Source organism: Macrobrachium rosenbergii, chromosome 46 (genome assembly GCF_040412425.1).
Source record: "Macrobrachium rosenbergii isolate ZJJX-2024 chromosome 46, ASM4041242v1, whole genome shotgun sequence".
NCBI lineage: Eukaryota > Metazoa > Arthropoda > Malacostraca > Decapoda > Palaemonidae > Macrobrachium > Macrobrachium rosenbergii.
The window spans coordinates 50,180,713-50,206,320 of record NC_089786.1 but is presented as its reverse complement, the minus strand read 5'-3'; the positions used below and the strand labels follow the sequence as shown (position 1 = coordinate 50,206,320).

Here is a 25,608-nt window from a genome sequence, read left to right as displayed (position 1 = left end):
GTTAATGACTTAGGATTGATGGCATTACGAAATTGATTCATTATGCTTCTGTAGCTCGGTAGCTGATCAGATGCTGAGAAATAGTATATATAGATTTTTTTTAGGACAGGCGTACATGTACGTTTTAGACTTATGTATATGTATGTTTTCTTTACGTACATCCACTCACACGTGAATTGTATAGTCGGTCCAGTCCCTTAAAAACACACAGATACATTCGTATACTTCATATATATATATATATATATATATATATATATATATATATATATATATATATATATATATATATATATATATATATATATACTGCACATGGCCGCATACGTGACTCGCATGTTTGTAATACACACGACAACATTCACTTACTCCTTACACTTACGAATGCTGTATTTATAGCGGATGAATGAATATACACAATTAAGCTAAAATATAAGGCGACGAATATACGAGAGTATATGACTTAAAGTTGATAGTCAATGAAATGTAGATAACCTGGTTGGTTGATATCAACGCATGCTTTCTCTAAAAGCGTTATATTGGGGGGAGGAAATCAATAACCCGCCCTGCCATTTATTAGTTCAGAGACGCAAAATGATTTCGGCCCGGGTTTTAAATGGAGGATATGTGGAATATGACGACGACAATACCTTGAATAATTTCAAATCTGGCACCAAATTCTGCTGCCGAATAAATATGACTTAGCAACCGCGCCGCCAATCCGAAATGCGGGGATTCGGGTTTCCCTCTCGAATATAAGGATTGATTATCGATTTAGATGATTTATTACGTTAGTATGAATTAATATGGATGCGAACGGCCGAAAAATAGGCGGAAGCCGGTCAGATATGAGGCGGAACAGGGGCCATTTAATTCGGCCTCCGGCAACCGCCGCTCATCCAGTTTCGTCACTTCCACCGTCAAACTGGCCGAGCCTGACTTTTCTCCTAAGACGAGGCTCAAGTCGGGACTTTCGCCGGGCTTTTGACGTCGCGACCCTCTTCAGGCTCCCGAGGGATAGTCGAGGACCTCACCCATGGCGGAGGAGAAGCCCAAAGTGCTGGTGTTGGGAGGTAAAACAGCCCAGAAATGAATGGTGGCCGTGGCTCCTGCTGCTCGGCCAGAGGTGGGAGCCTCGGCTCTGTGTCTGTGTCTGTGTCTGTGTGCGTGTCTGTGCAAGCAATGACGACATTGTCTCGTTACTGTTGGTTCCTCCTCGTTGTTTTGGGTTGTGATCGAAGGTTATTTTCGTTGGTATTTAGTTAATTCGGCCGTCGGGTCCTTTCTTTTTTTTTTAATATGGGGGTCGGGGTTCCGATGTAACCTGATCTGCTGCGGCTGCGGCCGAGGCTCTCGGTAAGATGTCTTGGGTAATTAAGAAACTTAATGACCGTAATTAATTTATATGTACCAGAATTAAGCGTTTGATACGCATACTCAAAGAGCAGGGGTCGATACGAAACTAAGTAGGCCTAAGGTATAGACCGATGGTCCAAGGTAGCCCAGTAGGCCTACCGTGTCGAAGTCGATGATGTAATGCCTTCGCTAATTAAGAAATTGATTAGGCCTACGTCATATTTACCAAGAGTAAAGGATGATAATGTTGACTTGAATAGCATGGACGTATTCAGATCCAGTACTAAATTAACTAGGCCTAAGGTATAGGCCGATGGTCTCGATTAGTAGGCCTAGGTTAAGTAGTAGGCCTAGTTTCCTAGGATCCTAATACGCCAGGCTAGAATAGGAATGATTGATTTGGTTAAATCTGTTCGTAGGATTATTTGTCTTCTATTATTGATAGTTTATTATTTCTAAATTCAGCCTAGGCTAAAAAGAGTTGTGTGGGCCTAGTGTACAGCTAGGCCTATACAACGTGTGAGTGCATGTCTGTTAGATTACGCGAGATTAATGTTTATTTTATTGCCAGACAGTAAACTTTACTAAACAAGGTCTTTTGAGCCCAGAAGTCTGTTGGCATTCGACCGAGACGTCCGTTCTCAGCCTAATCTAACTTAGGACGACATATGCGACATAACTAGGATTGGCTCGACAGAAGATGAACCTGCGGTCTTGTGCTGGTAAAAGCGAAGACATCTGTTATTTACTGCCTCTTGTTTATGTGTAGGCTCTGTCTTGCGTACGTTTGACGTCTACTCTATTTTGTTCTTACGTTCAACGTAGCGCCCATTTTGTACGTAAACCGGTAGCTGCCGAACCAGGGGTGCGGTAGTATCCTTCAGTTTTACCCACAGTGGGACCTTAGGATTAGCAATTTTAACTCTGTGTCCAAAGCCGTATCGTTGACTTGGTTAGGCTAAGCTAGCAGGGTCAGTATAGTTCCAGCTTAACCAATGAGGGAAGTCTTGGCCTGTTTACTTAGAAGTGTAAATTTCTTAATTAATTTTACCAAATTCTTGTCATCCAATTTAAGATTATTCCGTCTTAAAAATTGTTTAATACAGTTTGATAATTATTAAAATTTACTCCTTAATGTCACACCTCATTGGTGTTCAGATCAGTAGGGTTTCTTGGCCGCTGAATTTAGCAAGTCATGGTTAATACAGACACTACGAATCGTTGCCACTGGTTCCAGTGAAGTCCTTCATTTTGTGGAAACCAATTAACATACTGTATTTACACCAGGACATGTCACTCCAGGGGTTTTGAGGTTAGATTAGCAATTGTCTTCGTGTTAATTCACGTTAATATAGAGGGATCATGTGAATTTATTGGGTTTAGTCATGACACCGTTGCCAGTGATAAGTTGTTATGCAAGGTAGGATTGTTGTAGCCGAATATGGCATCACTGAAGGTCCTTTGATAATGGTAATTCTTAGAAAGGTTTTGGTAAACTTTTGAGTTGTATCACCTGTTCTTCATTATACACACCCTTTTCTGTACTGTTCAGTCAGAAAATTTCATTAATAAACAGATCTCTTCCTTAGAATTACTGCGCTCTTGACGGCTACGTGGTCAGGATATTTATATTAGCCGTGGTTAGTGGTATGACAGCAGTTAGGAAGATGTACGATAGGCAGTAGGCTTCAGAAACTTACCTCTGCGGGTTACTGTTTTTTCCTGATGGTGAGATATGTAGAGTAGACAAGGTTGCACTTAGACATTTATGATAAGTTACATATCATAGTATGTGACCGTAGGTGTTAGTGATGTGGGTACATTAAGTTTTGATAATAGTATTTGTGATAAAAATGGATTGGTGAATGAATACCTTTACCAAGATTCATTGTGCCAACCATAGTTCGTGAAGCGTGCATTTTAGTTCATTGTCAGCATCACAGGGAGATTTGAAGACCACATTGGTAATGTGAGAATTTGAGTGATGGTTGGAATGCGTCCCAGGTAATGGGTGGTTGCTTTTATTTAATTTATGCAGTACCTTAACATTTTTACTGTAGTATTTATGTGAGTTGTATTTCAGGAAGTTATTGAGATTCTGCATAAACAGGCTTATACTGTAGATTGCCATTTTTCCAAAAGTACACTACAAAGTTCTAAAAAATTAAAGATTGAAATTTTTTTTATTCTGCTCAAGTATTTTTTAATGTACTTTACATTTAAGATACTGTGCAGAATTCAAAAGTAACATAATCGTGCAAGACAGAAATGGTAGAATTTGATCGCGGTTGGTAGATGGGGTATGAGAAATAATAGGTGCATGGAATGACATTTAAAATAGATTAACAATACCTCAGCCCCTTGTGTAACATCTGTGCTACAGTAATTTCTTTAAGAAGTGGTTTTCAATACCCATGATGAGTTTCATGACAGGGAGGATGAATTTCCACTCTTGGACTTAATGTACTGTATACTGAAATATTATTTTGTGTCAATATTTATCTAGAATTTGCCATAGAAACGTCTACATGTCGTGAATAGCAAGTTTGGTTAGTAAAAAAAAAAAGTTTGAGGTATACTTTTACCTATGTTCCTTATATGCATTATTCTGAGCAGTGGTTATCCTCTTCTGGTACCAAGATGATGAATAATAATCATGATTGTTTAGTAGGAATCAGTAATCTTTGAAGTACCTGTATTCATTGTCAGTATATAACTTGTATTGATTCCTGTTGATTGTAGCAGGGCAAAACAGTTGAAATTGGGCAGCTTGTCTTACAAGGGAAAGAATAAGCCACCCATGAATGATCCTTTCTAGGTAAAGTTGCTGTATAAAATGAATAATGATGCTGAATAGAATACAGGATCTTGACTTTGTTCTTTTATATAATGAGAGGAAGGGTACCAGAACTTCGACATGAAACTCTTGGTATAAATAGTTTCATGTTTGTTTGAATGCAGTCATTTTTGGGGGGAGCATGTTACATTGGCTGCCAGGCATTTAAAGAAAGGAAACTGGTGTTAAGAGCACTGTCTTTTAAAAACAGAAGTGATTAGTATGTGTTTTGTGAATACAGTACATCTAATTAGATTAATGATTGTAGCTAGCTACTCCTGTTGATTTCATCAGTATTTTGTCTTCTTCAGTATAAAGTTGAATGGTACATACATGTACCCAGTGAATGGTGTCTAGATTAACAACATTTGAGAATGATTTTATTGATAAAATATTGTATTCTTACCGCACGACATTGCATGTTGGTGCAAAATCAATTGAGTGAATCATCGACCTTGGATATATAGCCTGATGGTGGTGGTGTTGGATGGGGGCCGGCCCACCACCAGCATATATCATGAGCTGGTACTGAGACATTACCATATTTAGAAGCAGATGATGTAGTTCCCAATTCAGTAGAGTTCGGAAGACATTTGTCTTGCAATGGAATGGTATCACTTCATGTACTTGATGTTGCATATGACTTTGTAACCTTTAAAGTGGTCATTTTTTTGTTTACAAAATAATGCTGTATTCTAAATGGTGTCCAGTAGTAGGAACACTGGACGTCATGTAGAATACTGCTTTGAAAACATAAAGTGGCAACTTCAAAGGTTACAATGCCCCGTATTGGTTAAGTTTAGCAATTATAATTCTGTCTACTGGTAATTTTGACATTTGTATTTATGTCCTGGATATGAAATTTCAGAAGTCATTTCTTTGGTTTACATTTAAAAGGCAGTCTAGGATTAATTTTTAGATGAGAAAAATGTTGAGTTAATTATAATGCTCAGAAAAAAAAATTATATAGTATTTGTGCTCTTAAAAATGCAGACCCTTAGTTGTGCACTTTTCTCATACACATTGTCTTGTAGTTGTTATCAAGTAAAAAAATACCAGTTCTCTTATCAAGTAAAAATAATACCAGTTCTCTTCATTGTTCCTAGGATGTGGATTCATAGGTCGACACATCGTTGCGGAGTTGGTAGCGAAGGACCTGGCCTCTACGATTTGTGTGGTGGATAAAGTACCCCCTCAGATTGCCTGGCTGAATGACAACCATCGGAAAATATTCGATGAAAAAGTTGTGTTCAGAAGTGCTAATCTTATTAATCCTGGTAAGTAATAAATTCAGCCTTCGTTCAGTGACCAGTAGATTCTGTATTTGTGGAGTATGAGATTTAGGCCTGATGCCAAGCGCTGGGACCCATGGGGTCATTTAGCACTGAAAGGAAAATTGTGAGAGTAAAGGAGGTTTGAAAGGTTTAACGGGAGGAAAACCTCGCAGTTGCAATTTGAAACAATTGTTAGGAGAGGGTGGAAGGTAAAACGGAAGAAAGAGGATATGAAAGGAGGTACAGTAAAAGGAATGACAGGGGTTGCAGCTAGGGGCTGAAGGGATGATTAAGTATTTATTTAAATATGGAACTCCCATAGTTTGGTGTAATTCTTTTAAGAATGGTCAGTGGATGTTGTAGTGGTTGTGGGCGCTTTAAGCTAATCTGCAAGTTAATGAATTGATCAGGTAATTGGTATGCAGCAGAGCGTTGATTGTGGTGCGTGTACAAGGTCATTTAAGAACTGATTTATATTCCTAAAGGTTTAAGTTGGTTTTTGACATGGTCATAGTGTGAACTGCCTGTCTTTTACATAGAATTTTGTCATTTAAGACTTAGTTTAGTAAGGGTACAAATTATTAAAGATAATTTGTACTACCCATATATTAGTGTTCATTTACAGAAGGAAATATTGTACAGTTTATATGTTGCCAATAGGATGCTAAGTATGAAGGCTTACTAAAATAATGGATTACACTGTACTCGTAGAGCTTAAATGTTTTTAAATCTATTCTAGTAAAGTAAAAATGTAACATTAGAAATACTATACCATGTTTTTTTCATGTACTGTAATTACGCTTTGAGACTACATTATGACAGATTCTCTTTATTTTTTCCTTTTGTCTCTTAGCATCATGCAAGACGGCCTTTGGTGAGGAGACATGGGACTGGGTGATAAATGCAGCTGGTGAAACAAAGACAGGCCAGGTATGTGTTTAGTCTAGGTTGTTTTGTTTGTTTGAATTATAGGTGTCATATTTTCATTGTTGACATTGCTATACAGAAGCTATCTTATGATTGCAGTATGACAATTAGTGTGATTATCCTTCTCTCAAGAGATGTACTGTAGTTCAGTTGTTATTTTGGGTTAATGTCCCTTTAACCTCCCTGTTTTTTTCTTTTAGGCTCTCTTATGGGAGGACCCATAGTTACAATCATTTTTTAATCAAAATGACAAGATATAAGGATTGAAGTTGACTGTCATGTCACCTGTCATTTATTTGATAAGAACTGTGATAAGCACTGTCTAAATATATGTATTTGTATCTTTATAACAGATTTTGTTTTCACCAACCTAACATTTTTCCAGGTAGAAGCAGTCTATCAAGAAGGAATAGTCAGACTCTCCACTAATTGTGCGGCAGAAGCAGCCGACAGAAAGATAAAGATCTATGTAGAAATATCAGCTGGCAATATGGGTTCTGATGAGAAAGTAAGTGATGTGTCATTTCTTCTTCTATTATACTCTTTTATTATACTCTTTTGTAAATAGTTCTTAGTCAGAAAACCATTTACATTGTTATATAATAAGAACAGTAGAGTTGGGTTTGGAGTAATTTTTTTGGCAACAAATATACGTAAATGCAGTTACGTGGCCACTCTAAAGTAACAGATGTAACTGCCATTATGTAGTCACTCTTAAGTAACAAGAGATGTCACTGTAGGGTTGCTGGAGATTGGTGAGCCTCTGGGCTAAGAGAATATAGATTGACAGGATGTGCGTCTGATAAGACTTTGTCCCTTGCTCACGCGAAGCATATTTCTGTCGGCTTCTCTCTCCTTCGCTTTGGCTTCTGTAATCCATTGCCAAACATACTAATAATGTTGGTTTTGTTGTACTGTGCCTTCCCTACTTTGAAAGCAGGGTTTCATATTTTCCATGACATTTGAGAAAGTTAACTGTAAAGTAGTATTAAACTACTACAGTATATTCTATCACATAGACTTTTAAAATTATGATAGGTTTGTGAGAATGTATTTTAGTGTATTTTGTTGTTTGCCATCATGTAGATTTTATATTTCAGCTGGAAGTTCCATCATTTTTTTTTTTTTAGTATATACCAGATTGTTAGAATTTTTTATGGTCAATATAGATTATTGGTATGGTTGTAACTTGCACGTATTCAGACGTTATTCATATAACTTACAGTTCCTTATTAAAGGTGTATACTTTTTCAAATGCCTTTTTCAGCTATGCTTAGTTCATTCATGGTTGGGTAAACTAGAATAAATTTCTTAAGCATAAAAAATTGAATTTAATACTCATGAATATGATTACCACTATAAATTACACGAGGTTCTTGCCAAGAATAAGGTTCTGCATAGCTACAGGTATTTATGATGAACATTTTTTGGGGAAATGTATTGTGTGTAACATTGTCAGCATTCAGTATGAACAAATGTAGATACTGAAGAAAACTAAAATGTCAGTAATGGGTACAAATACACACACAAAATGGTAAAAAATAGTTATAAATAAGCTTGTAGATGGATGTTCAGTAGTAGTGACAGACAGGTATAGTGAATTTTTGGAATTGAAATATTTTAGTTGTAGTACTGTACATGAATGAGTAATGTAAATCCCTTGGAAGGGCTTGTTTTGATAACAGATGATTGAATACATAAATCTCTCGGAATGCTTAGTCTGATAAGATGATTTTCATCCCATTATTTTTAGCAGAGAAGGATATTGATTTTTGTCTTTTTTCAGACTGCTCACAAGGAATCTGACGATTGCAATCCTTGGTCTGTCACAGCGACTTGTAAACGGGATGTTGAGAAAAAAATCATGGATATGCCTGGTCTCAACTGGATCATAGTGAGACCTGCCATTGTGTATGGTCCATCTGATCGACTTGGAATCAGTAAGTCATTTTGAACTATTAACTGTAAGTGTACAGTAGGTATTATCTTTATGAACGTACTGTACAGTAATATCCATGTGAAAGGCAAAAATATCTAAAGATAGGAACATATTTCAGTTAATATTAGCCTTAATTTTTAAAGAATATTCATAATTTGTATATTATACATGTAATTCATGAAGGCAAATGATGACAGTCGTTCCATAGCTATAATTTATGAGCCCAGAAAGGTAATATTCTAACTAAACAATAAACCAAATTTTCATGGATTATGCAGGGATTTGTTTGAAGAATTGTTGCAAAATGTTTGTTGGTCATGTACAAAATTCCAAGATTATTTTTGTTGTTGTTAGGTGTTCGACGGAAGTGCTTGTCGACCCCAGAGACCTCATGAAATGTATAGATAAGTGGGCTCACTTGTATGCATTCATTGATCATGTAAATGAAATCTTAGGCAGATGTTTGTGATTTATTTCTTGCATTTGTCACTAACCATAATTCACATATAAAAGTTGAAAGTGGCTTAAACTTGGTGTATTACTGTGAATATTTGCATGTGCACAGGACGGAGGATTTGGGAGAGACCTCGTTTCATGTTCAGCCTGTCAAGGGCAAATCAGAATTGAAAGCAAGAATGATGCATGTGTGTGTGCACTAGTGTGAGATGATTTTGTGTCATTTAAGCTCTCTGTTATGCTAATTTTGCTGACTTACTCACTTCTCCCTCTGCCAACTGGTTTGTATGAGTGAGAGATTACATTTGTGCTGTTGTTGGCTTGACTCAGGTTTGTGAGTTACAGCACAGTGAAAATTTAAATGAGCTTGGTTTTGTCACTCTGGTATGCAATTTTCTCAAATTTGCCTACACTCTTGAGGTGCAAATTGTGCTAAAATAAGCATTTTGCTCTTATGGTTTTGTGTGTACATTACTCTGTTTCAGGTATTGAAACCTATCAGTCAACTTAGTATGCAATTGTACAGTATTGTACAGATTAACTTTGGTTTTCATTTATAGCAGGTTTTAGCATACGTATCAAGGTCAGAGAATTAACCTAAAAGAGATGGAATAAAGTTCATTACTGTATTTGGTCTTCTGCAGGAAGTATAAAGCATAAGAAATTTATAAGTTTCAGTCATTGTTGAAAACAGGTCATTAAGTCTCAGGCTTGCTGAAAGGGTGGCTGGCACTCTGTTTTTTGGCTCTTAAGAGTATCGTTGGCTTTCACCGACATAATTATCACGTACAGCAGCCAGCTTATCAGTAGACAAAAATGCGGGAGGGATGTTGTTATTTCAAAGACATGCAGACTTCATATGTGGATTAGTAATTTTAGAAATTGTGCTGGGTACCTAACCAAAACTAAAATTTTAGGTTTGGCAAGTTCTCCACGAGTTATTTTGGTAGATGTTGACTCAGATTTGGTGGGGAAGAATCCTGATAAAATGTGAATATGGAAAGCATTTTGCATTACACATTAGGCACTTGACTTGTATTCTTGCATGCTTTCTTTGCAGCTCCACGTTTAGTGTTTGGAGCCATATATCAACACCTGGGAGAAACTATGAAGATGATGTGGGATAAAAATCTCCTGATAAACACTGTTCATGTCACTGATGTTGCAAGGTAAGGAACTAAATCTCTCTCTCTCTCACCAGTGTATCATTGCTAGCCTGAAAAGTCTGTAATTCAACTCTTTCGAAGCTTTAGATACTATGGTGGTCTTTTCTTAAAAGAAATTTATTAAAATCTATAAAGGTACGCAAAAGGTAGATGAAGGCAGCAGTGTCACAACTGTCTCAACTAAGTTTTTGAGCTGAAAGACGGTAGTCTTTTATTGGAGTCGGCAGTAAATATCTGCAGCAGATATTGAAGCTGATTGTAATTGGCTCACCACCCAAAAGCCAGCTACAGTTCACATGTAGTGTCAGACCAGAAGCAGGATGGAAGCTTTAATGTTATTAGCTGCAGATATTTATTTTTAGAATCCAAACATAAACAGACTTTAATGTGTCTTTTTTTACAGAATAGAATGCATTAGGTTATTTCATACAGACACCACCCTACTTACAACTAGTTATCTTAGTTATGTTCCAGACAGCATTTTTATGTTGAATTGTTTATACAGTAAGTTGGTTACTGTACTCGTCATGCCAATTTAAGTACAGTATGATATAAAATCAATAAATTACTTTAAGTTTTTTCATCTTAAACAAACTACATTGTACATAGAGTACTGTATGTACAGAACAGGCTCCCTAAAAAAACTTGAACTTATGGGTGGCAAAGGGTAGCACTTTGAACACAGTTGTTTGTATCTGAAAGTGTGTAAGTCGAGTTTTCATAAGTAGGGTGGTGCCCGTACTAGATTCTTTTTAAGAGACTTTAATTTATTTGGATTGTTTTTAACAGGAGTGTCATATGGTTGTGTCAAAGAGGGAAAACTAGAGAAGTCTACAACCTCGTTGATGAAGGAAACACCAAGCAGGGTGACATCACTAACATAGTCTCGAAGATCTTCAGCATCAGTCACGATTACTGGGGCAATACTTTGTCAACTGTAGCATCTGTAAGTAATGCATTCATATTACAAGATCAGTAAGGAATTAGATGTAAAATAATAGTCGGAACGTGATAAGGTCAGACAGTGTAATGTGATTTATTTGTAATTTTATACGAAGCTATATTTTCAAATCAGTTATGTAAAATAAAATGCTGTAGTTGTTTCCAGAAAATCATAGATGAAGGCTTAGACCAGTTTGGAAATTAGGGCAGATATGGCTCAAGATATTAGGTATTTGTTGATAATAAAGTTTAGACTTTACTTAGTGAATTACAGCTTATTAAAGTTTTTATAAATGTTAACTGAAAATCATATTAATTCTGACAAAATTTCTTCATTGATTTTTCTTCAGAAATTTGACATTTGTTGTTTATTTTGTCTTGGACACTTCACCTAAAAAATATTTATCCATGGGTGACCAATTCTATGACTGTGCTCAGGCCTGGTAAAGGTTAAGGATTTGATAACTTTTTCCCTCCAATATTTTTGTAACTGAAAATTCAGGCAGTAAATAAGTGCATTGAAAAGGCTTTGGGATACGGCTAGACATTATGCAGCACAATATTTTTGGGATACAGCTAAATTTCGGGGCAAGTATTTGCTTTTATTTTCCTTTAGAAGATTTATGGTGGCAATCTGGAAATAATGGCCACAACACCAGGGTGATTAGAAACTTCAAATCCCTAGAGCCTTAAGCATGGTGTTTTGATTTCCCTCATGCGAGTATCGAGATGGTGACATTTTATGTGAAAAAGACCCAAACATTGGCTTCATGGGTATGCTGGGGATTGGAAAAACCAGTATGGGAGTGCAAACAGTAGTTTGTTGAAAAATATGGCAAAGAAGCTTAGAATTATACATCTTCTTAATAAAAATCTGAACTTCACATTTGCTTAGTGACTGATCATGTTGTTCATAAAAATACTAGAGTAAACAAAAAGATTGTGGATAAAATAGTATTCACTGGTGCTTTGAATGCTGTTATTCAAGTAAATGACGTGCACATAAGTTGATGAAGGAATGCTACTACCTGTTAAATAAACATCCACATTAGATGATGAGTGCTCACTGCTGTTGGTGAAATAAACACTCATACCAGATAACACACATTGGCTTCTGCTAGGTTCTGTTGTTATTAAATGAGGCCTTGATGGATGCTTGAAGGAGTCATGAATTTTTACTTGTTTAAGACATAGATGCTGGCTCTGAATTACAATACGTCTGAAGTCACGGAATTGTAAGCAGTAGTGCTTGAGGTTGTCATCATTATCTTACCCAGCCAAACCAATCTTTATCCATGTTCATACGGTATCCGATAGTTTTGCCTTTGGCACTTTGGACACGGTATTGTTGTTGTCATTGCTATTTCCCTTGCTAGCAACCAAGGATTTAATTTATTCTGTGTGATGGTGATATCCAGGGTTTGGGGCCAATTCAGGCCAAAGTACCCAATATCATTGTCGTCTTTTTCTTCCTTTAGATCACCACTACGCAAGATGTCACTTTAGTCCAGCTCTGAATGACCTCATAGGCCTGCCCATTAAAATTTTAAGAACTAAAACTTTTCACCGGGCCTTAAAACTAAGTACTACAGTAAACCGCCCGTATTCGCTGGGGATGCGTACCACACACCCCCATGAATAGCTAAAATCTGCAAATACTTAAAACCCCTCTAAAAAACACTTAGAACTGCCTATTTTGATAGTTCAAACACAAGAAAAACCCTGTAAAAATGCTTATACCTGAGTATTTTAATGGTTTTATCACAAAAATTGCATTTAGTCATGAAAATGACATAAAAATACAGTAATTAGTGAATATTTCTCAGTGAAAAATACCACAAATGGGCAAATTTTCCGTGAATAATGTGTATTTACGTTCTACAGAGAAATCTGTGAATAGGTGAGTCCGCAAATCGTGAGAACGCGAGTACAGGGGGTTTACTGTATTTAGCTTGACTCGTGCTATGAGGTGAAAAGAAACCGTAGTCGAACACATTTTCTGGAGCGCAACTCGGGAACTAGTGAACTCTTGGATAGACTGGAGTGTAATGAAGTTGGCTTAGCATTATCTTGGCTGAGACCAACAATAAGACAATTCTTTGTAATTGGTTGGTCTGTCTTATGGAGCCTTGGGGAGACCATGAAAGTATAACTCCTTTGAGGACTCGCAGCGGCTACCAAAATAGGTTTTTCCTTTGTCAAAGCATGTCTTATGTTTAGAGGTGGTTTTTTTGTGACGACACATTCTTTTTACTTGGGCATCATACTTCATAGAAAGAAGAAATTATTCCCAACGTGATGTGTATCTTTATGATTTGACCGTACTTGTTATTGGATGTAATTCAAGCTTATAATTTATCTAAGGATTTATTTGATATCAGAACACTAGAATACTTTATGGGTGTAACAATTTTATTTTCTTGTCAACATCATGTGTTTACTGCTCAAATGTCTCGAGTTGGTTTTTATGTATCCATTTTTGTCTTACTGCATTGTAGTGAGTTCAGTTGATATAAAATAATTTCTGTATTTTCTTTGCAGAATGATGCTCTTGATTTGGTTAGTGAGATAAATGAAAAACATCTGGCTCCATGGGCTGCTGTTTGCTCAGCTGGGGGGTTGGATAACACCCCATTAACTCCATATATAGATCAGGACTCTGTTCACCACAAACACCTTCATCTTGATGGAAGTAAAATACGCAACGAAGGATTCACTTATGCAGTGCCAAAACCTACTTTAGAGAATCTTTTGGAGGTAAGAATAAGGCTTTTTTTTAAGTCAGTTTTTTTATACTTTTTTTACATTTGCTGTCTTCAGTTTTCTTCATTCCTTTAGAGTATAGCCGTGTGTGTATCTTTAAAACTGTATTTTTCTTAGCTTGTGTACAGTAAAACTATTTTGCACTGATAAGACGTCTTCTGAACTGGCTGAAAGGTAAAAAAAAAAAAATGTTCATTTACAAAATAGGTACCAAACCTAAGATTGTTGTTATGTGATGAAATTTATATCTTTGCAGTGTTAAAAATTACCATAAAAATACAAAAAAAAACTTTAGAAGAATTAAAGACATTGCTATTCTAAGTAGATGCTGTGACAGTTGGCAGACATGGATTAATTTTGATCAGTGCAGGCTTAACATGGGTGGCTTTGAATAGCCTTGTGGCTCTAAAGATGAAGTGAGAGTTATTTGAAAAAGCTTTTGGATGTTGGCAGACAGTTTTGTTATTGTGTGATCAGGCAGTAAAGTTTTCAAGTACTCTTAATCTAGGAAGGATTTTCTCATGAATTAGGGGTAAAAATTGGGATAGGAGTTAGTTCCATATCACTAGAACCAAGTCCTTATATTTTGAGTTGACAATTGAAAATTGTTTGATCTTGGTAGGCTCTGTCATCATTTGGTTTTAGATTGCAGTACATAAAAAAACTGATTTGGGATAAATGATGACATAATGGGGTGTTAGTTGTTTAAGTGTAGAGTAAGATCTCAGTAATCAGGGGAATTAATATTTTATAAATTACCAGTTAATGTACACTTAAACTAAAAACGTAATTAATTCTTGTCTTTTATTGCTGAAGTTTATTCCAGAAACTGCTACACAAGCCTTGCATAATTGTTGGAATAACTTTGTTTCCCTCATTGTCTGTCTATTAACACAAGATTTCCAAGTCTGCTTAAGTAGCAGAAAGTTATTCAGTAGTATCATGCATATTTTTGAGAAACTTCTGCTCTAAAGTCAATATGTATATTTGAGTTCTCAGTGAGGATAAGTAAAAATTTTGCATTAAACTACTGATCATATTATTCTTTTCCAAACTTTGACGGAATAACCTGCACAGTGTTGATGATAAACTTTGAAATTGGCTGTACATTGTGAAATTGGCAGTACATTATGGTCTTGATAGAAGAACAGAAACTCACAATTACCTATTGTCACTGCGGGTCGATTCCTCACACTGCGTATGTGAGCATGCACACACACACACACACACACTCTTGCAGTAGCAAAAATGCTAAAAAATGTTTGCCCTCCTATTTTGTGCAAACTATGGAATAGGCTTTATATTGCATTATCCTTTTGTGTCTGTGTCAGGTGGTTTTCAATCCATTATTGTAGTTATTTCAAGGTTAAAAAATTGTGGATCTGGAAGAAAACTGCCAAACTTTGGTACGTTTTGTTGGAAAACTTAGAGCTGGTATTGGAATGGCTTCAGCCTTTTAACTGTTTCTCTTATGACTTTACAAATAATTACGTGTATGGGTAGTGGCAGTGACTCTAGCCCAGTTTTATTTCATTTTGCAGCTGAATGCTTGTTCTATACAGTAGCATAAGAAGGCCCCCCAAAATAATTTTATGTCAGTGGAATAATAAGTAGAGATATGAGATACCTGCGAATTTTGCAGTTTTCCCCCCAAAAAATGTGCCAAAAAAGCTGCTATAAAGTCTGTATTTTATCCATTGCACATCTGGATAAATTAAACTAATTATTACAATGAAAAAAGTTGTAATCATAGCAAGAAGAATATGAAAAAATGAATGACAAAGTAAAGCAATGTACACAAAACTATACCTATTTTTGTTCAAAGATGCACAGTTCTAACAATTTTCAAGGTAGACTGCTCAATTTTGTTTCGTGTTGAAGCTGAATGATTGCTCTATACAATAGCATAAAGCCCCCCCCCCATAACTTTTATGTAGGTGGAATAATGAGTAGGAATTACAAGATACAAGAAAACTTGGCATATTCTCCCAGAAAAAATTTGCCAAAAAACTATTTGCAATAAAGTCTTCGAGACATAGCACACCCACATAAATTACCTAGCGTTTGCAACATAAATTGTACTTATACTCAGGGAAAATATGAAAAAATTAATGACAAAGCAAAGTTATGTGATGTTTTCTGTTAAAAAAGTCAAATAAGCAATTAAAACCATAAAAAAATATCAGGAACACTCACCAAAAATGACTTCTAGTTAGTGCATTTTTTTTTCATTGTGTACGTTATAGAAATTTGGACTCATCAATGAGAGTTAAAATTATTTAGCAGCTATTAGTAAATACTTCATAGTTCACTCAGACTTTAGAATTATGTATAGTATACTTATACTAGACTACAGATTTAATTTTAAATCTGTTTTAGGACTAGTTCAGAGGACTCAATCTTAGGTTATGGTAGAAATTGGCATCCAAATTCAGATTTGTGGATGTTGAAAGAACTTTGTAGATGATTTGAATTATTTAAACACTGTGAATTGTGAGTGTACGAAGGAAGTTGTGTGATTATCACTTACAGAACTGTATTAATGATTATTGCTGTCACTGTTTGAAAGATAATGCAGTTTTTTGGGGGCCGGGGGTTAGAAGAGATGAGTTTCAAAACTGAATGGGAAAATGGTGTGGTTCAAGGACTTATGATATTTTTTTTTGTTTCTGGATACAACATAGTACAAGTTTGATGTTTTGTGCTTGTAGCAACTGGCTTAACACATTTTAACATTAGCTGCATCTTATAGGTGTTTCTTACAAGAATGTTGTACTTTTAGTAGTGTATCTAAAGGCTTAAAAACTGCATATATTAAACAAAATATAGTGGTCTGTCCTGACTACAGGTGAGTTCCTTTTTATGAGGATAATTGCCACACATTTGGACATTTGGTACTGATAAGTTTTTTTAATAAAAGTTTCGAACTTGATGTTGAATGGAATGTATTATGAAACGGTTGTGTTTATGACATTGAAATACTGTGGTTATCTTTTTAGGTTCTGAAGGAGTTTGCATCAATGAAGATCTTCCCAGCAAATGCACTTCCAAGTCATTAGTCATGAAATTCCATTATACTTTTCAGGTACGTAATTTTTTTTCTTTGAGTGAACTTGACATTTTATCATCCACTCCTGCACTTGAAAGCATGGATATAAAATATGACTGGATTAACCCTTAAACGCCTGTTGGACATTTTAAACGTCGTCCAAAATTGTCTGTCGAATGCCGAGTGGACGTTGCAAACGTCGACTGAAAATCCTTTTTTTAAATATTTGCGGAAAAATAATTGTAGGCCTAGTTTGCGGAAGATTTCAAATCCCGCGCCTCGGCAGATGCTGGGAGTTCACGGATCCAGCTGTTGTTTTGTTTCCGAGCGTCACCCAGACGCGCATGCGCGAATTTCCCCCATCTCGCATCAGAGCAGCACCTTGCAGGAGCGATATTTTGACGCAGACGTGTTTTGTTGAACTTTTGCGAGTGTTCGCGTATTCGTGCTGCAACAGAACGTTTGCAGAGATGTCACAAAGGCGTCAGGACCGTGAAAGGCGCATACTGCCTGTCGGAAGTGAGCGTGTGAGGCGAGTTTTAGACTGGGATGCTGGAGAAGGACCCAGCATCCAAAGTGAATTTTAACATTCGGTCAAATTTGACTCGACCGAAATGATCGAAAAACGCATCCGTAAGCCATAATTATTACATAAGAGTAACAATCAATCATTTACCTTCATTTTGCAACAAACGGAAAGTCTCTAGCACAATATTTAGAATTTTGGTGAATTTTTGAAAAAAAAATTTCCTCCGCTCCGCACGCGCAAACTCCGCTGAAAATCCTGTCATTTCTTGCGTAGCTTGCCGTAATTTTTTTGCTGTTTCATATTATTCGTTACATAAAGTGTTATACATCAAAATGTGCGCAATTTCATGTAGAATACAACAAAAAAATATATCATTCCTTTAGCTCTTCACAGTGTTTTAATATTTACATCGAAATCACGATAACTGACAAAATTTTAACATTTGGTCTACTTTGACTCGACCGAAATGATCGAAAAACGCATCCGTAAGCCATAATTATTACATTCGAGTAACAATCAATCATTTACCTTCATTTTGCAACAAACGGAAAGTCTCTAGCACAATATTTAGAATTTTGGTGAATTTTTGAAAAAAAAATTTCCTCCGCTCCGCGCGCACGAACTCCGATGAAAATCCTGTCATTTCTTGCGTCAGCTTGCTGTAATTTTTTCGTCGTTTCATATTATTCGTTACATAAAGTGTTATACATCAAAATGTGCGCAATGTCATGTAGAATACAACAAAAAATTTATCATTCCTTTAGCTCTTCACAGTTTTTTAATATTTACATCGAAATCACGATAACTGACAAAATTTTAACATTCGGTCAACTTTGATTCGACCGAAATGATAGAAAAATGCATCCGTAAGCCATAATTATTACATTCGAGTAACAATCAATCATTTACCTTCATTTTGCAACAGACGAAAAGTCTCTAGCACATTATTTAGATTTTTGGTGAATTTTTGAAAAAAAAAAAATTTTTTTCCTTCGCTCCGCGCGTGCTTACTCCGATGAAAATCCTGTCATTTCTTGCGTCAGTTTGCCGTAATTTTTTCGCCATTTCATATTATTCATTACATAAAGTGTTATACATCAAAATGTGTGCAATTTCATGTAGAATACAACAAAAAATATGTCATTCCTTTAGCTCTTCACAGTTTTTTAATATTTTCGCCGAAATCACAATAACTGACAAAATTTTAACATTCTGTCTACTTTGACTCGACCGAAATGATTGAAAAACGCATCCGTAAGCCATAATTATTACATTCGAGTAACAATCAATCATTTACCTTCATTTTGCAACAAACTGAAAGTCTCTAGCACAATATGTAGATTTTTGGTGAATTTTTGAAAAAAAAAAAAATTTTTCCTTCGCTCCGCGCGTGTGGACTCCGCTGAAAATCCTGTCATTTCTTGTGTCAGCTTGCCCTAATTTTTTCGCCGTTTCATATTATTCGTTACATAAAGTGTTATACATCAAAATGTGCGCAATTTCATGTAGAATACAAAAAAAATATATCATTCCTTTAGCTCTTCACAGTTTTTTTATATTTACATCGAAATAACGATAAATAGAAAAAAATCAACCTTCGGTCAACTTTAACTCGATCGAAATGGTTCAAAAATGCAATTTTAAGCTAAGAAACTTACAGCCTAGTAATATTCAATCAATTTCCTTCATTTTGGCACAATTGGAAAGTCTCTAGCACAATATTTTGATTTTTGGTGAATTTTTGAAAAAACTTTTTTACGTCCCATGAGTTACGAATTCATGCATCAGTTTGTGATAATATTTTCTCTGTGTTGCTTTAATCGTTTTACAATCTGTTATATACCAAAATCATCGCAATTTAGTGTACAATACAACTAAAAAAAATTAACTCATTAGCTTCAACCGTTTTCCTTACAGCGCGATTTGTATACAATTATATACAAGTTTTTTTTTTTTCGCTGTCATATATTCCAATATTTATAAATGATAATGATATTTTTTTTTATTTCTGATGGTTGCATACTAAACTTCAGGCAATGAGAAAAAAAGGAGCCAAAAATGAACTCTTAATCTTGAAAAATAAGCACGCTGTGATTTAAAAAAAAAAAAAAAAAATTTCCGCTTCGGCGCTACCTCTCGGAGGCCGCCGGCATACGGGAGACGTTTTTGAAAATAGGGCTTCGGCGTTAAAGGGTTAATACAGGTGGACCTCCACTAACCTGACAACATTGTGACAGCTCCTATCATCTCCTCAACTGACGGTGCGGGTGCACGGGTCCGCAGTAGCACCTTAACACATGTTGATCATGTAGACTAGTGTGGCAGGTGAAATCAAAGGCAGACATTAAAAGCTTACTTTATTTACCTCGGAGACCCAACCTACCAAGTGCCTACATCGTGACACTTTGCTCAAGCGGCCTCACAACATAAACAGAAATAAACATAACGTAAACAAATGACGAGCACAAAGTGCAACGTCAGACACAGACATTCTCAACAGAGTTAACGTGTTCCCTCTCTTTTGAAAGGAAACAAAAGAACTCTACTTCCAAAGTAATAAGCATTGCATGGTATAGAAAAAAAAAATAAAATTGTCTACTTATAAAAGCTATTTAAGATTTCAGGGATCCACTCGCAGATGCTTTAGCTATTCTCGAAGAATTTACTCTCTTTTTTTTTTGCTAATGCATCAGCCAGCTGTGCTTTTGAATCTACCCAAAATATCTTGAACTCCATTCTGAACCAATTCTTTAAGAACAACTATGTCAATTCTCAATCTCTTTTCTGAAACATTTTTAACCAAGTACACGTTCTTATAAAGTGAACAGTTATCCACAAGAGTCCCACAGGCAGATTTCTCTTTCCATCATGCAATATTTGGGACAACATGTTTCCAAGATAGGCCATATCCACTGCCAGTGTTTCTGCTGCCAGAGTGCTTTTTACAAACCTTATTTTCTTTGACTCCCAGTATAAAAGACAACTATTACCATTTTCACCCACTTAAGAAAATCACAAAGCCCCCAGCACTACTAAATCCATCAGGGAGATTGGCATAAGAAGCATCGCTGTATACCACCAACTTAAACTGAAAACTGTCACCCAGTCCTGGGAAGTACATACAGTTCTCAAAGGTACAGGCTTTTCGTAGACATATGTTTGCCTCAATCAGATCTTTTACTTTAGGGTTATTTATTTTGCAGCTAAGTTCCAACACATCTTATGACAAGTCAGGTCTTGAATTAGCACATAACCATCCTAGTTGTCCTACTACTTCTAAAATTCTCCTTTTCTTCTTCATTGCACTTGTTATTCTTATTTAATCCTCTCACAGCACTTACAGTTGCAGATTCCAGAGATTTACAATACTCATTTTGATGAAGTATGACACCATGCTCATTTTGTACAATATCCAGGCCAATGTATCTGAATATAGCATTACTTTGATCCCTAACCTGAAAATGATTTCTGATTTGGGCAATGACTACACTTTCAGATTTCTTTATTTCTTCCACAAGAAATCAAACTGTTCACTCTGTAGTGAGAGAATCTGATTGGATTTCTTCTTTTTCCTCAAAACCTCTGGCAATTAGCCATGTTGTAATTTTCTTTTTCCCTTCATTGTTTTCCTTTTCTGTTACCACCCGTCGAACTGACTTGGATAAGTGACCTACATACTTCAGATCTTGTTGGCATCTAGATGTCTTTCGCATATATGATTCAAGTCTTGGGCTTACAACTTCCTGTTGTTCTGCCTGATTTGTCAGTAGATCAGCAGTGTATGAGCATTTCGTTCCTAAGGACCCTCAAGGCTACCAGGTGCCTGAAGGCCTTTTGCGTTACCACTTAGGACTTCACCTCCTTACTAAGTGCCAACAACTTGTTTTTGGTTATGGCTCAGCCAAGAAGTGGTGTCTAGGAGCTCCATTTCTTATGACTTTGTGAATGATCAAATGAATGCACTCCAAAGCTAACATGGTGGACACAATTGCTCCGGGTGAGTTTTCGTAAGGTCAGGGGCATTGGTCTGCCCCTAGTACTGAGGAAGAACCTGTTGGACAGGTACTGAAGACAGGAATGTGATCAGAACAGATCACATTCGCCTCCGATTTTACCTTAGCGACGTTCCCATAGATCCTCAGACTCGTTTTCCTTGGGTTCTGTGGTGGCTGCTCAGCAGTCATGTAGATTTGTCCCCGACAATATGGGTTCATCCAAGCCTCTCTTTGAATCAGTGGCGTTACCATCCATTTATTTGGAGGCCCAGAAGTCTGGCAGTTGAACATCACACATGTTCAACAGATCAGAGGCATGGGTCTCCTTCCTTTGATCATATGACCAGGAAAGAGGCCCCAGGTGAGGCAAACTACCAGTCGGTTCAGAGATTGCTCAGAATCCTCCCACCAAGGAATAAGTCTCCCATATGTAAAGACCAAGGGTTTGTATATATGTAGAAACATACATTTTTAAAGTAATTTGTATTTTGACTAACATGCAAACCTGAGGTTTTTACATAAAATGGCCCACCTCTAGCCACCCCTCATTTTGCTTCCTGGGCCAAAAGGTAAACTGAATGTGTACCATCTGGATGGGAGGGATTCCTCCCCTTCTGTTGGTAGCCAACTACCAGTCTCCACCTTGTTTTAAGTTGAACGTCCAACTCCAGCTTGAGCTGAAAGTAAATCCCCATATGTTTGGAAAAATACAAATTGCTTTAAAAATTTGTCATGTTACAGAAGAACTGATACAGTATTTGACTTCCAAGTAATGCATGACTGACACATTGTAGTGCATCAGTGGATGTTTTGTGGTGCACTTTAAGCATTACTAAAGGCTTAATAATGTGATGTTTGTCTTACATAGTAAATTGATAATATTACTAGTTACAAAAAATGGCTTGCAACATTTATTAATTTCAGAATTGCACCTTCTAATAACCCAGAGGTGTACATTTATTGGTAATTCCAAAATCTTAATCCAGTGGCCTGTTTAAACACTTGAGCTTTCTTGATGATTTCATATTTCTACTGATGAACTGACAAACTGATGATAAGGAAGACCTATATACAAGAGAAGGCACCATAGGGGGTTAGTGCCGTCAGTGCACCTCATATGGTGCACTGTTGGCATTACTTGAGGTTCTTTGTAGCATCCTTTCAGACCCTAGCTGTGTTCTCTCGACATTTGACTCTTTGCCATCAGTTAGTTCATTCATTTCCATATTTGACTTTTTTGCCATCAGTTGGTTCATTTATTTTATTCTTTCAGATGACTGACAGGTGGAGAAACACTTGATACGCTGCTCATCCGTTCGTGGAATCTTATGGAGAGATTCTCGTTAGATGGTAATTATAGAACTGTAATACAAATCAAGAGTGTGTGCGAAAAGCCAGCTCTACTCGTTGAATAAGGGTGCATTGTCAGTGCCTAATGATACTAGGCTGACTCCATTTGCCTCTGGCATTCAGTCTTCTTCATTTTAAAAGTGCTGCCTTCTATTGCCTTGTACTATCAAAAATTTCTGTGGTCATGAACGCTAGTGATAGCAACCACACTTTAGAAAGGAGTTGCTTTGGTGTCTTCGGTTATTCATGTTGAAAACAGATGACTTTTTTTTTTTTTTTTTTTTTTTTTCTTCTTTCTTTCTTCAATAAATTGACAAGGTAGGTATGTCATGTAGAGTTACGCATTACTCAAGAATAATAAATGTTGCCAACATTTTGGTACATTCTTGTTAAATATACCATTTACATTGGCTAACGCCAGCAATATACTTTGGCTTGGTTTCATTCTTGAATTGATTTGCCAAGATGTTTGTTTTTTCTAATGTACTGTATATTTTGCTTGTAGTGTGTAAAAAGGTATGATTTTGTCTCCTCTTCCCCATATTGTAGTATTAAACTTTGCCCATTTTTTAAGTAAAGTTGGCATTATGGTGCAGTTCAGTAGTGCGGATAGAGGAATAACCTGAAAAATAGTTTGCTTGTATTTTGCAAAAAAATTTTGAAATGCTTCCTGGCAGGGAATTGGGTAGTAAAGAAAAACTGGCTTCATACAAGTATTTTATTTGATTATTTGACTACTGTATTAGGTTTGTGCAGACTTACAGATGTCTGCATTATTTTTAAGTGTGGTGAAGAGTTGGAGTTTTATGAAGAACTTATAGCTGTGAGTTTATTGCGGTAATTCAAAACCACTGTGTTATTCTTAATTTATAACTTGGATTGAATGGTCAATGTTTTTGTGTACAAGTTACTCTTTTTCCAAATGGTGGAACTACTGGGGTTAATCTGATATGTACAGCTCTTTTTTTTTTTTCTGTGTACTTTTGGATTTCTGTATAGATTGATTGTTAATTGCATGAATGAATTTGATAATTTTGAGTGTTTAGAATTCTAAGAATGTTGTAACGCAACTAAATGTATTCATTCCCATTTTAATTTTGTTCTTAGGATTGTAAACTTTTTATTGTGATTCAAGATCTCAATTTTAAAAGAAAATGTGTAATGATGTTTTGTTGTGTTCAGTGTTTTGTTGGTTTGCTGTGCTGTACATCACCTGCATATGGCTAGTAATACTTTAGGTTAAGTAAAATTTTAAAAATTTACCACGGAAACAGACAAAGCTTTTGCAAAATTGTTAGACTAAATAAGTACTTTATGCAGATGGAAACCAAGTGATTGCTCGTATGCAATTTGTTAAAAGCTGCCATAAATTGGTGTCATTTTATTGGTGTAAATGTAGATCATATACTGTTTGTAATATTGTAGAAAGATTGAAACAACCTTCTATCAAAACTGCCACTGTAAACTAATGCCTTTCTGCTTCAGGAAGTTACAGCATAGGCTTGAACAAAGGAGTTAGCTCCTCCCATTAACAAATTGCAGTAAGTTAATTAAAACCCACTCACTACCTGCTGCATTTAGATTTTTAACCAGACATGATACTTATTTTGAGATCTGATAAGAAATAGTTGAAAGAAAAAAATTCATTGCCATCAAACCTTTTGAATCTCATTAATGAACTTCCTTGAATGTCCAAGAGTTTTCATTCTTTGTATGAACAATTCTGGAAGTTAGTACCTGTAGTTCTCGATTGCAACTTATTAAAACTAGGCAACTGGGACCTATGTTGAAATCAAAATACTGAAATTGGGCTTCAAGCATTGTTTTTGTCTTATCAAGCACACAATAAATCAGTGAAAATAGAAGTTCCACAGTCTAGCTACAAACGCCTTTTTACCAACAGCAGGTCTTTGTCAGAATATGCATGATATGGTTTCTGGCGAGCTCCACATGAGCTAATCATTTCTTGGACAGCGACGGCTTCCACCCAGAATAAAAGCTCTGTATTACTCCAGTTTTAGGCAGTATTGATGCAGATCTTTCTACAGTGAAATTGGAAATTTATCCTAGTGTAGTTTCTGTATATTTAGTAACGATTCAAAGTATATTTATGTGCACTGACAGCAGTTGCTGCCCAGTTACTGTCAAAATTCAGGGTTGATGTTTTTATATTGTTAACATTTCATGCTGTTATTAGATGGTTATGAATTAAGATTACCACTGAAAAATAAGTGCAAGTTTTTTTTTTTTTTTTTTTTTTTACCCACTGTTGAGTAGGGAATGTATTTTGCATTAATATTTTCTTCTAAACAGAGTCCATTGCTTCCTACATATTATTGGCTTCCATACAACTTGGCAGTTGTAATATCTCTTGACTTTGGAATTTGGTTCAGGGTAAATTACTGTAGCTTTTTCTCAGTGGAGTGTTAACTGTTGACAACGTGACATATCTACAGAATACTGTACTTGTTACAAAAGTGTAGTGATGAAGTACCATAACCTCAAGGCTGTGTAATAATTAGTGCCCTTAGAAGTATTAGGTGACTTTGGCACTAAAATATATGGTAGTTTTCAATTAAAATGAACTGAGGTTTGCAATTTAGTTGGCTTAACGATTTTAACAGCATCAAGGTTGGGTATTTTATGACAATTTTCAAATAATTTTGACTTGAAAGTTCTCTGTGTAATGTTTTCATTATTTAACTGTTATTACATTCCAGATGTTAGTTGTTGTTGCTAGCAATACTGTTTGGAGCCGTTGTGATAACTTGTGCCATAGGTGATATCAACATTCCTGTACCGTGATAATATATACTGTATGTGCCTTTGTGCTGTAGTAACGTTGATTCCAACTGTTGGCTTACCGTAAAAAAGACACGAGGGATATCAGATTTGAAAAGAATGGCTTGCATGTTTTTATGTACTTAAATCATACATTTTTCATACCTCACTCAAGAACTGAAAAATTTGTTTTCCCACACATGGAGTTGTATACATGTATACTACAATTAAAGTGGTTTATTCAA

General features: G+C 36.0%; 1 protein-coding gene across 2 annotated transcripts; it reads left to right on the top strand.

Annotated features, from left to right (window-relative positions):
- Positions 1-900: 900 nt before the first annotated feature.
- On the top strand, positions 901-25,608 carry LOC136830318 (uncharacterized). 2 transcript variants are annotated; one of them, XM_067089739.1, is made up of 10 exons: positions 901-1,073; positions 5,299-5,469; positions 6,320-6,396; positions 6,779-6,901; positions 8,180-8,333; positions 9,849-9,957; positions 10,744-10,900; positions 13,438-13,653; positions 16,659-16,744; positions 22,506-25,608. In XM_067089739.1, the coding sequence occupies exons 1-9, from the start codon at positions 1,037-1,039 to the stop codon at positions 16,716-16,718; spliced, it is 1,104 nt and encodes a 367-aa protein (XP_066945840.1). In that variant the 5' UTR covers positions 901-1,036; the 3' UTR covers positions 16,719-16,744; positions 22,506-25,608. The 2 variants fall into 2 exon arrangements, with proteins under 2 accessions (XP_066945840.1, XP_066945841.1); XM_067089740.1 differs by having other exon boundaries at positions 989-1,126.